This window comes from Lonchura striata, chromosome 6 (genome assembly GCF_050655825.1).
Source record: "Lonchura striata isolate lonStrDom1 chromosome 6, ASM5065582v1, whole genome shotgun sequence".
Classification (NCBI taxonomy): Eukaryota; Metazoa; Chordata; class Aves; order Passeriformes; family Estrildidae; genus Lonchura; species Lonchura striata.
This window is the reverse complement of record NC_140708.1, coordinates 26,452,951-26,465,952: the sequence shown is the minus strand read 5'-3', so window position 1 is coordinate 26,465,952 and position 13,002 is coordinate 26,452,951. Positions and strand designations below refer to the sequence as shown.

The following is a 13,002-nucleotide window of genomic DNA, read 5'->3' as shown; positions in this document are numbered from 1 at the left end:
AGAGAGGAATAAAGCTAAATATATGTACTTCTTAATCAAGTAACATCTGCAATATTTGAAGCCTTTTAAATCGTTTCCTGATACATTGCCATTTTGCCAACCTCTGCAGAAAAAAAAAAACCTTATAGTCAGTCTTGCATTACACCCATAAAGCAAAGGTCAGGTCCTTTTTTAGAAAAATTCAGAGTCAAGGTTCTTAGTCTGGAAAAAATTTGCACTAGAGAATAGCCAGACACTCAAGCAAGAAATTTACCACTGGGTAGAACTCTCCTTTTACTTGCTGACTTACTGAGTAACATTTATGAAAATAAACTTCGCAGAATATACTGTATGTTAAGTTATCAGAATGGATGCTGCCTGCAGGCCATTGCAGGCATTCCTGCTGACATTATCCTGTTTCTATCAGACTGGCTGTGTAGCTCCCAGAATTCTGTGGTAGAGTTCGCCTGACGAGAGGAGCTCTTGCCGAAGGGAGGCTGGAGAACAGTAAGGCAGGATGTCAACAGAGGGGCATCTCCTCCAGCAGTGTCTGCTGCTCTCTTGGGGGCTTGTGTTTGTGTCAGTGCATGTAAGAAAAAATACTGTACTTGCGTGTCACAGGCAGTCTCTGCAGCTGAAACTTGAGGTTCCCTGTAATGTCCAAGGAAGGTGATTCCTGCAGATCCCTGCCCATCATTTCTAGTGTCTGCACAGCCCGGTGTTCAGGCTGTAGGTGTTGCTGCACTGCAGCTGAGAGGTGCAAGTGCATCCTGCTGAGGCCTTCCAGGCTGGTTTTAATCTAATTAGCTTGGATAACAATGTTAGTGAAGATGTGATGGAATAAGCTTCAGTAAATAAATGTATGCTGATGTAAAAGCCTGCTAGGAATCATCAGGACATCCCTGGGTGGCCAGCAACAGCAATTACAAATTTGAAAACCTCTTCCCAAGGGCTATTGAAGCAACTTGGCAGTTGCTTCAAAGCCCCAAATCATCCCACTGATAGTTTATAGTTTTCCCTGTAAAACAATTTGAAAATATTATATAAGTTAACTGCTTGTCAAGATAAAATTATAGCTGGAAAAAGAATTTTTGTTTTCTCCCTCGGGTTCCCTAGTTATTAAAGATTTGCATGCATGGCTATCATGACCACAGCCAGTCTGTCTGTCTTGTCTGCCTTCACCATAACAGTCACATTGCTCTTCTTACTGCTGCATACAAGGTTCCAGTACTGATAGTCTGAGTATCACTTCTTTGTGCTCTTGAATGGTAGAAGAGTAACGCAAGCAGATTAAATTGGCTCAGGGTTACTGCATGTTCTCTTTTGAAGAGGAGACACCCACTGGTGTAATGAGAAAAATTAGAAAATCAATTCAGAAGTAGAAAAGGTAATTGGAAGACAAAAGCTGTTGATGGAACCAAAGCACATAGACCTTTAAAGCTTTAAAATTCTGAGATAGTCATAAGAGGAAATAGTATATAAAAGGTAGGTAAACAGTATAGGAAAAAGATTGATTTTTTTTTTAATAAGAAAATATTCTTGGAGTGGGGGCAAAGATAGTTGAAAAGCATGTATTTGCTCAGTCTACAAGGTTCACACTTCTGGTACAGCTTTATTACTCCTTTATTTTGTGAGCAAGCATTACTGGACAGGAGCATCGCCCCTTCCTTTTCCTTGTGTATGGCTGAGTCACCAAAAATTTGCTGCAGCAGCATAAGATGCAGAACCAGCAGTTCTGCAGTTACAACCCTTAACTTTAACTGGGCTGGAAAACCTGTTCTGTGAACAAGCCCAGGTGGTACTATTCCAAATATCAGTGAATATTGGTGTTAGGGCTGCACAAGGGAAGAGCCCATACAGGCCCCTGCACAAGTCAGGCATTGGCAAGGTTCAGCGAGTCCTGGGAAGGCACCATCCTGGTCAGGGGATCATTCAGATGACATTGTATTCATCTTGCTCCTGCCTGAACTGAGAGAGGGGCAGTTGGGTTTCTTGGGCTTGGAGACAAAATTCTAGATGCCTTGGTTTGCCCAGTCCCTTGATGTACAGTAACAGAGAGGTGCCTTGTCTATAAACATAGGATGGGAGTTAAGGAGTGTCATTTCCTGCATGGCCTTGAACGCCTAATCTATCCTTATTTCCTCATCTGTACAACAGGAACAAAACTGTTTATTGACTGCACAGGGGGCTGTAAGGTTAAATTAATTCATGTTAAAGACCCTTTGATTCTCTTAGATAAAAGGTTTTCTAGAAGTATGAAAAATAGCTATTTATTATCTACATTTTTGTCACTTTTTATTTATGCCCTATCAATTCTACTGCAGCTTTTTCTTTAGAATTATTTGCTTTATCTCATCTGCATGAAGAAGAAATTGATAACAACTAATGATGGCATATAAAGTAAAGCTTGAAAAGTCTGGTCTAAATGTATTACTTCCTCACAACTAACATGTATATGGAACTTCTTGATCACTGTCTTTTCTTTGGTGACTTTGCAAAAGGGTCTTTTCTTTTTTGATACACTGTTTAAGGTATCCATGAGCTCACAGAAATGAACAAGAGCATGCACTTCTGCTCTTACAATTAATTTAACTTCTGTATTTTTAATTATATTTTATATTCTATTCTTTTATTTTAATCCTATTCTTCTCTTGCTGACTTTTCTTCTATTCAAGAATCCTGAACCCAGCAATGAAGAATCATGTGTATACACTGTCACTTCTATTTGCTATTTTCTTTTTTTTTCCCTCCCAGTGAGACAGGGGGGGGTGTGTGCAATGTGATGTGCTGGATATCAGTACAGTGCACCTCAGGTACACTGAAACATTTGACTTCACCTTATGTTGTTTCTAGAATGTATTTTCTTGCTCTTAGCTCTGAGCCACAACAGGAATTTGGCCATAATTTGCCACAGTTCTGCAGCACTGTGTGGCTAAAGCGCTTCCAGAACATCTGTTGCTACTGTTGTGTTCAGCAGCCTGCTGAAAGTGTCAGCTGGGAAACAGATTATCTAACACCCAAATACTGGATTGTCTAAAACTTTAGATAAGAATTGATTTATATGTATGTATCCAATCTGTAAAAAGTGGTGGCACTGCAAAAAAATGAAATTATAGGTTGCATTTTAGGTAAATTCTTTGGTGTAATCACTTCAAATGAGTTTGAAGTGCAGTTTCCTGTACTTGCTTCTATATTGCTATTTTTTCTGCTGCGAACTATTTCTTAGATAAATTAGGATTAGCTTTTCCATGCCTCATTGCTGTACCCCAGTAATTTCCTGAATTCCAAAAATGCCATTGAAAATGTCTTTGTTAAAAATAATAAAAAGCTATTAAGCTAGCTTATTCGACATGCTCAAGTCAAAAGATATTTACAATCATTAAACTGCAGTGGATGAATGGATTTTGTAGGAAGACAGCTTGTTCTTTGGAATTTGTTGAGCTCGTCAGAATAAGCCAAGTTGAAGAAAAAATATATACTCAGTGACTTTGAATTTATAAAATGTGAAGGGCTTCCAGATGAGTGCAAAATATGATTTTCTCTGGTCTGTTTACAGTTTAGACCATTAGGACAAAGATTTACTGTAAATACTAACATGAAATTTTCTGAAGCCTGATCCATAATTCTGCTTTGGAAAGAGGTGGGGAAAGAGATTAAGAAATTCTGACACTAATTCTGGACTTGAATTAAATGCTGATTTATTTAGTCTTACTATTGCTCTGTTTCTATAAAAATCCTACCTTGCAATGAGTGTGAAATTTCCTAATGTTTATAATACCTTATAGAAAACTAGTAGCTAGACTGTGATCAGAATGTGTCCCACATGTTACCAGGCTCTTCTGAAACCTGAGGGACACAGCAGCAATGAGTGGGAAGTGTCTGTATCCTTGCATACTCTTTCCATACCAAAGAAGTGGCTTAAAAGGAAACTAATTTTGTCTGCTGACAGAGGAGCATTGGTTAAGCCAGGAAATGAGTCAGGATTTCAGAGAACCAGCTGAGCTCCTGGGTGCAGTGGAACATTTTCCCCTTGCACTGAGCAGTCACTTCCAGCTGCAGGAATGGGGGCTGGTGCTCTCCACCTCGGAGACCAGAGCAGTGGAAGTACTGTGCTCCAGGCATAATTCTCTGTTTTGATTATATAAATGGAAATGTGATGATGGTTCATTTTGCTGAATTTGGACATAGGCATGAAGGATGGCAAATTCAGTGAGATCCCCTGGGACTTCAAGGTACCCTTATGATCCTGCTTTGTCATGGCTGCTGCATCCACGTCCTTCAATGGCATTTAACCAGTTAAAGGGCTGTGAAACTCTCTGTTTTCTGTCTCTCAATGCAAGTTTTTACAGAAAGACTAGCATTTTTCAGATCTTGCTGAAGCCTTGGAAGTGCTCATATTTTAATGTATTTGCAAGGCTGGGCATTGAATGAATGAAGAAAAATTAGGTATATGCAAAATCCTTCTGATTTCTTCAGATTTTTTTCCTGTGAAGAAATAAACCAAAATATTTTACCAATTGGACTGCCCCTTTTCTTTTTGGCTAATGACAATGTTTTGTTTTTCATATTGCATCAATAGTAGCTACATTTACTGAAATTGTAAATCAAGTGTTTGTTAAAAGTGGCTCCATATAAAGCTTTCAATATTAAGCTTTCTGCTCTTTGCTTCGTAGAGTACAGTTCTTATTGTGACAGTACTTAATTCTTTGCTTTTCTGGGTTTAGGGACTTCTTTAATATTTCATCAATATTATATTCCCAAAATACTTGAAGAAGATACAATTATTTTAAGAGTATTTTCAACTACAAGTCAGGCAAATTAAAATATCAGTTATTATCTCTCCACAGATTTTACCTGATTAGTGGTGGAGTTCCGTTCATTATATGTGGGATTACAGCAGCAACCAATATCAATAATTATGGGATTGAAGGCAATGCACCATAGTAAGTATAAACTACTATCATAAAATGTTTAAGGAAAACAGATTCTGTTTCTTATCTAAATAAATGTACCTGACTTTTTAAAGGGTACAGGCATGCAATTTGGGATGATATCTGTTACAAAATTGTATTAAATATTAGCTGTGAAAGAGCAATGTCTTAATCTGGAGCTTGCTGCTTCACCTCCAGCTATTTGACTCCATTACTGGCAATACAATCACCTTTCATTTACAGAATTACTCTTCATTTACATCTGAATAAGTGAAAGATATTAAAAATACCTAATGAATATCATATCTAATGCAACTATTATTTATTCAAATATTTTCATTTCATTATCTACCTTGATTTTACACCCTTCTGACAACTTAAAGCAATTTACAAATAATGATGTAAGAAAAGTACAAGTAAAAATCCCTTCCCCACTTCTTCCGCTCCTGTCCCTCCATAAAAACCCAAATATTTTGGATTTTCACCACCTGGTAATGTTCCAGTCACACTGTCTGGCAACCCCGTAATGATCCTTTTATATCCTTGTGTGTAGGCAGGTGTTCAGTAGACCTCCACGAGTGCATCAGGCATCACATTGTTATTCATTCCCAATTCTTGGCATGGGAAGCATGAGGTATCCATAAGTACATGTAGTCTTTCCATAAGAGCATAGCAAAAAGTGAATTAGACTGCAACATTAAATGCAGTGTGTGCAACAGATCAGCATGGCAGTGACTGGCATACAGTGATTGGATATTTTAGTACTCTGGCTGCACTAATACTCCAGAGGACATCACTCTTAGTTACTGCTTTGAGCATCTATTGTAACACATTTGAAACTGGTTATGTTCTGGGCATGAGAAGTGGCAGCCAAGGAGAATGGTTCATAAGTGAGCATCTGGCTCCTTAAAGGCATTTTTATAGGTAATTGAAATTTAAATTCCAGTAAGAAATCAGCTCATACTATGGCTAACTCTATGCTCTGCCTAGGGCCAAACTCATGTTTATATATTTATTCGATTTTATCCAATTAAACAGCCAGTTTATAATCAACAGTGTATTATAAAGCTCTATTCTTTACATTCATAAATATGAGACATTTTTCATTTTGCTGCAGTTCCTGGGGTTATACTTCTTTAATCATGTTAATGTAGCAAATCAGTACCTGGTGCCACAGTGTGCACAGAAAACAAGGGACAGATGAGGAATGGTTACAAGATTGAGTAAAAAGCTTCTAATTCAATGGCAGCATAGTGAGTTATATGCCTTATTCATTTTTTATGGTATTAGTGAAGTAAATGTAGATGCACAAACTTGAACTTTTTTGTAAAGAACGAATTTTGTAAGTGATCCACAATGAGATTCTACTTGAAATAGCTTCCCATGAGACTGTTCCACTTGGGAGCATTCCACTCTCCACTTTGCATCAAATATGCAGCATTCAAATGTATTTCAAGTATTCACGTAGTTCTGTGTTCTCTGCTTACCCAATTAAATGTAGGTGGTTATTTACCTATGTTTCACAAATATCTTTCAGAGGATCTGTTCTTGTGCCTGTCTAACAGTAAATTCTATACTCTTTGGAGTGTTTCTAAGTTCATTAATATATGTGTGTATGTTTCTGTTTAGGTGGGAGATTTCAAAAATTCAAAGTCATTATTCTGCAGTTTCTTACTGTAAAGTCCAGTGGGACTGCCTCTATTTAGCTGAGAAGTTCTCAGCCTGGGAGAAAAAAGTCATTCTGCCCTTTTTATAGTAACTTGTAGATAATTCCTGGCTTGACAAGAATCTGATAGCAGAAGTTTCCTCACTGGAACTGGAGAAACTGCAACTAATCACACACGCCTAAATGAATATGAAGTGTCACACAGTGTCATTTTTAGAGCTGGAATCATCATGACAGATCACCTGGTCTCTCCTTCTGACCCAGTGGGAAATTATCTATATCCAAACCATTTCTGACACTTATTTATCTGAGATACTTTAAATGCTCCCATAATGGATAGACCACATTTCATTCCAACAGCATATTATCATAATTGTCCTAACAGCTAAAAAACTTTTCAAAAAATCTAGTTTAGTTCTTTCTTGCTGCAGTTAAAGCCCATCACTTCGTGTCCAAGTCCAAGAGACAAAGTAACTTATTCCTCTTTCCAGAAATCCATGCAATATTTAGGATACAAGAACCTAGTAGCACCTGTACTATGCTATACTGCCAGCACAGATCTGTCTGTAACAATGGCTAAAAGCAGATCATAGAGAAGAGTCAAAATAAGGCAGATATTCCTTCTCCCTCTAACCCATGTTATGCCAGTTTCCATCTAGGATTTCATTAGTGTTTTCTTCTCCCATGTTTGTTTGATCAGATCATTCATACTTAAGACAGTCCTCTCAGACTCATGCTGGCCTGTGAGCTACTTTAAGCTGCTCTAAAACAGTTATGATTATATTATTTAAAGCCTAGCAAACCATGATCATGTTACAATGATACTACGCTAGTAACATAATGAAAAGAGTTCATCAGTTTCCCTAATTTTTCTGAGGACATTCAAATTTACATGGATGAACTCCCAGGAATGGTAGAAACAGTGCAGAATTCAGAAATGGCATATATCTCTGAGGTCTGCTCACTACAGAAAGTGGTTACAGTTCAACTGGAAGTCTTTTCATCCTCTCTTGCTACTCAGGCTGTCCTCAGGCAAGAAGAAAATTCTGTAAGAACAATCTTCAGGCTTAAGGATTTGTAGCAATATTAATTGATACAAACCACTGAAATGTGTACATTTCTATTGCTCACATAGAGCGTATAAACTATGCCTCATTTGCTTTTTAATCAAAGTATTAGTGCTGACATTTTTAATAGTAGAAAAAAAGGTTGACATAAATGGTCTTACACTTCACTGCAGTTCCAGAGTCTAAACTGACCTACATTTCTTGGAAATTTTCAGTTTTAATAATCTGTAAATTATACCATATATTTTATTCTATTAAAAAATTAAAAAGTGATGCCTCAGCTGAATTAATATTAAAGACGGGCTCCCTCTCTCCACAAGTTGAACTTCTGAGTTGTGTCATACTAGTCAGACAACAGTCACTTGTCCATCACATCTAATGACATCTAATGTGGGCTCTAAAATGTTCTTGACTCTCTCTTGTTATTGTTTTCAGTTGCTGGATGGCATGGGAGCCCAGTCTCGGTGCTTTTTACGGGCCGGTGGCATTCATTGTGCTGGTGACCTGTGTTTACTTTCTCTGCACATACGTGCAGCTGAAGCGCCATCCTGAACGCAAGTATGAGCTGAAGGAAAAGACAGAAGATCCGCAGAGAATGCCAAGTACTGACATGGGCCATGGTCATATTACAGACTCTCTGTCCGTTCCCCAGGCAACCTGCCCTATGATTTCTTCTTCCTTATTGGAAAATGAGCATTCATTTAAGGCTCAGCTTCGAGCCGCAGCATTTACTTTGTTCCTGTTTACTGCCACTTGGACCTTTGGAGCACTTGCAGTATCTCAAGGCCATTTCTTGGATATGATATTTAGCTGTCTTTATGGAGCTTTCTGTGTGACCTTGGGGCTTTTCATCCTGATCCATCACTGTGCAAAGCGAGACGATGTGTGGCACTGCTGGTGGTCCTGCTGCCCATCCAAAAGAAACACCTACTCTGTGCAAGTCAACGTGCGCCCAAAGGTCAACGTCAACGGCGACACCCAGGTTCACTCACCTTGTCTGCAGGAATCTCCGTGTCCCAGCAAGTCAGCCGTGTTCAATCACCCGGCAGCGAGCCACTGCAAACTCACTAACCTGCAAGCAGTGCAGAACCACGTTAACTGCCTGTCGCCCGTGACACCGTGCTGTGCAAAAATGCACTGCGATCAGCTGCTTGATGATGAAGCTCACATCCATGTCCACAACGAGGGAAGCTTCAGACCCAACATGCACATTCACAGATGTCTGAAAAGCAGAACTAAGCCACGTTACTTCAGTCGGCACAGGTCTGCGGGGGAAAGGGAGTACGCCTACCACATCCCCTCGAGCATCGACGGCAGCATCCACAGCTCCCACACAGACAGTCCCCACAGCACACACGAGAGCCAGTCGGGTCACAGGCGGGCCTGCTGCTCCAAGAGTGATCCATACCCTACCGTCAACCAGCCCGAAAGCAGCGACGCAAGTACTGTAATATACAGCTGTGGCAAAATGCCAGACAGTGACACTGTGCACCACCCAGCTCACTTTGAAATGCACCCACGGACACAGTCATTGCCATTTAATACAACAAATCACAACGGAATTCTTAAGGGAAACATGCATGAAGCCATGATATACAGCTCAGATAGTACAGGAAATATCAAAACTGGCCCTTGGAAAAATGAAACTACTGTGTAGTTCATGGGCCCTCATAATGTGTTTTTTGCCCTAAACCATCGTTATCTTTGTTTTTATTCCAAAATAAATATGGTGATATGTTTTCGTAGCTCATCAGCAAATTGTACAGCTTTTCATTTTCTTTGTAAGTGTCAGAGAGGGATAGTGACAGTTTTAAAGTGAAATTATTTTTAAAAGAAAGTTATAAAATTATTCTGAAAGATAATGAGAAAATGAAGTCTAGACAATTGAATTAGAGAGGCAATATCCTTTTGTTATGCAGAATGATATTTCTTTAGAAACATCATTTTCATTGATTGTTTTCACTTTTTTTCTGTAGTAACTCCAGACACTTTTTATAAACATATCAGCATCTTAAACTTTTACTTATTTATTTTTGTAGAAAAATATTATTACTGTGCCATGGATTTTAATCAGAAGTGGCTATGGTAGAAATGATAAACAGGATTTTATAAAATTGCAGCTTTTTAGATATACAAAAGTGATACTGCCTCTAAAAACCTTCTGTAGCATATGGCCTGTAAAGTCATGTAATGTACAGTCTCTGTTCTGTCCTTTTTCTTGTTGGAGAGAAGTGCTAGGTAATGTCTCTGTTACATCTTTGGTGCTGTATTGGTTGTATTTTGCATGACATATGTCAGGATATACCATTTGCTGTTTTCTAGTGTTACATGTGTTAAAAAAAAACAAAAAAAACCCAAAAAAAAGTGTGATACAAGGCTGTGACAAACCCTATTGATATTAATCTAGAGCATTTTAAATCTACAGGAGAAAGATCACTCTGCACTAGTTTAAGTGGCACAATCCTTTGTATAAGGTTATATGATAGCTTTGATAAGGGTCCACTCTAATGTCTTTACAGAGCATGCACTACTCATCGTATGTGGCACTGTGCGGTGTAATAGCAATTGTCTCAACAGGTTTTACACTTCTTTGTAAAGTATGCCTTTTAAACAAATCTTTAAGCTGTTCCACAGTAACCTTTCCACATCTGTTCAGGTAGAGCAGTTTTATCATTAACTCTTTGAGGACTACAGTTATTTTCTTAAAGTAGCTTATTCTAGTTCAGAGATACTGTATATATGATATTGTCTATTAGTTACATGATCAATGTAGTCCAGAGTTGTCAAGAAAAAGGAAGTTCAATAATTTTCTAAAACCACCTTCTTAGAATCCATCTATTAATTTCACTAGTTGCTTTCTGAAAACCCATTTCCTCCCCTAGCAAATTTCAGATTGTCTTAATCCTTTAATGCAAATTTGACCTTCAGAGAAGTTCTTTATGTTCATGATTTCTGCTTAATTGTGGGGCATTCCAGGGTCAGTAGCATTCTCTATTAACAAGGCTCTTGGCAAGATTTTTTTCATGTTTCCATGAACATCTGGACACAAAGCATCAACTCACAGTACAGAACTGCATCAGAATGATCCCTATATGAAATAAAACTGCTTTTTACAAATAGGAAGGGTGCAGAATAATAATAGATTTCAGAGAGTGAATGGGAGCATAGAGCTGTGAGAAAAATGTCTACAGTGGAAAGTGAATAGTGGATCCAGAAATGAGAGAAAAAGCACAATTCTGTATGGCCACACAAGAAAGTTTGCTGTGATGTCTTCACACAGACTTATGTAACTGCTTCAGAGAGGAAATAGAAAATTCCACTGAGAGACCATCAGTCTGCGATTCTTTGTGTATATGTGGCAGAAATCTTCACCACATTTAAGCCCCATATTTTTCTGTTATTAGCAGCTTATTAGACTCTACCTTCTCTTTTTTTAATATGTAGGAATAAATTTCCTAATAGTGTACATAAAAGATGACAATTATAATTGTTAGAATGTTATAAAAACATGTAAGTCAGATGAATGTGTTCTGCAGTGTTGCAGGTGGGAATTAGTACTCAAAGGGTTAATGCTCAGTATCTGAGTGCAAGAAATCTTGTTTTTCTGTATTTTTGTAAATTTGAAATATATATTGTAAACTCCAGCAGTGCAATGTATCCATCTCAGATCGTGTATTTTTAAAAGGTGAGCAAGAAGAATGCACTAGGTGGTTGTCAAGTTTTAAGCCAATATTCACCAGTTTCATGACTGCTTCTTTAGCTAATACAAAAAAAAAAGACAAAACACTGAGCTTTATTATGTATATGCTGTATATGCTTGAACTGTCTCTAAACTAAAATACAGTATTTTTCTTTGTTTGCATACTGAAATATTTTGTTTCATAATTGTTTTCTTTTAATATTACCTTTACTTATTCCACATAGACAGTGACCCTAAATAAGCATAGACATAATGTGAAATCCACTTCTCTGTGTCTCAGCACTCTGTGTATGTATATTCTGTAACAGTAAAATTGTAGGAAGTCTGTAGACCATTATGCAAAATATCACACACACACACACAGAGCCAAGATGAAATACTCACTCTGCAAGAATCCACTCAGTAAGCTCCTTTATTCAGCTTGTGTTTTAATCATCTCTGTTATTTTGTCTGAGAGGCCAATTCCATCTTCATAATGGCTTACAGAAAAGTAAATAGGTGCTGCTTTCCACAGAATATCTTATGTGATAAAACTCTCTGAAATTCAAACATAAAATATTAAAACACTTTTCTTATTGTGTTAAAAATTAATCTAGTGAATATTTCTGGGCTAATTTGGAAGAGATGTGTTATGCAATAATCTGTTTGCATATTATTTTTTCAGAAAATATGCAGTATATCTACAGAGTAGGAGACATTATATTAAATAAATATAAAAATGTTTTGTAACATCAAATTTGACCAAAATGCTTTTTATGATTTTGACTTTTTTTTTTTCCTTAAGATAAATGAGATAATTTCAATGCTTTGGAAGTCTGGTTTTGATTTATTGTGTGGTTTTGGTCAATTATAGTCAGGGAACCATTGCTATACTTTACCTGATTTTCTTCCCTATAAAAATAAAGTCAATGAAATAACCAGAGTATGTGATATATTGTCCTAGTAAATTCCTCAAAGACACATGTAACATATTTTAGAAGCTGGTTTAGTTTTGGCGATTCATTGATGATGATAATAAAATAGTTGAACAGATTTTACTGTTCACTTTCTGTCCGAGATTAAGCAAGAGGAATTTCTTCCAAAAAGAGATAATTTTCAGAGAATGATGCAATCAACAGAAATCTGAATAGCTGGTAGCAGGATGAAAATATGCTCTTGGTGTGGTGCTGTTCTCTGCATATAGAAATTCCAGTTTTCATGACTGAATTTGAAGTTACATAGGCTGCTTATGAGAAGAATTCCTACCCAGCCCCATATAATGAATTTGGGTGTAAAAATAAAGCCTACATTTTTTTGCACATTATGTCTGTTCATATGTGTTGTTCCCAGGAATCTGTTGATTGTGTCTGCACTGGCCAGAAACATCTGTTCTCCTCCACCACACAGCTGCCTGCCAGCTACCCTGTGAGCACCCTATCCAGATGTTAGCCCACCACAGGAGCTTCTCTGGGGCTGTAAAGCATTCATCCTGTCTCAACCAAAGTAAAGTTTCTGCTTGAAGCAAAATCAAGGCCACCTTTGATGGACAACACAGGCAATTGGGCAGCCCCCACTTGAGCACTAAGCAGTGAAGGCAGGAAAATGTAATGGAAGTGGATTTAAGCAGTTTTAAGCCCTCCTCCCTCCATCTCTCTAAAGCACCTGCTTGTAAGTCTACTG

General features: G+C 37.8%; 1 protein-coding gene across 3 annotated transcripts in view; it reads left to right on the top strand.

The window, feature by feature from the left end:
- The window catches only part of LOC110473694 (adhesion G protein-coupled receptor A3), a 257,125-nt gene extending 244,484 nt beyond the window's left edge, over positions 1-12,641 (top strand). For all 3 annotated transcript variants that reach the window (XM_085582610.1, XM_021536446.4, XM_085582611.1), the window contains exons 18-19: positions 4,827-4,922; positions 8,079-12,641. In XM_085582610.1, coding sequence (XP_085438736.1) covers positions 4,827-4,922; positions 8,079-9,300 — 1,318 coding nt within the window. In that variant the 3' untranslated portion in view covers positions 9,301-12,641. The remainder of the gene's footprint in view (positions 1-4,826; positions 4,923-8,078) is intronic.
- The last annotated feature ends 361 nt before the right edge of the window (positions 12,642-13,002 follow it).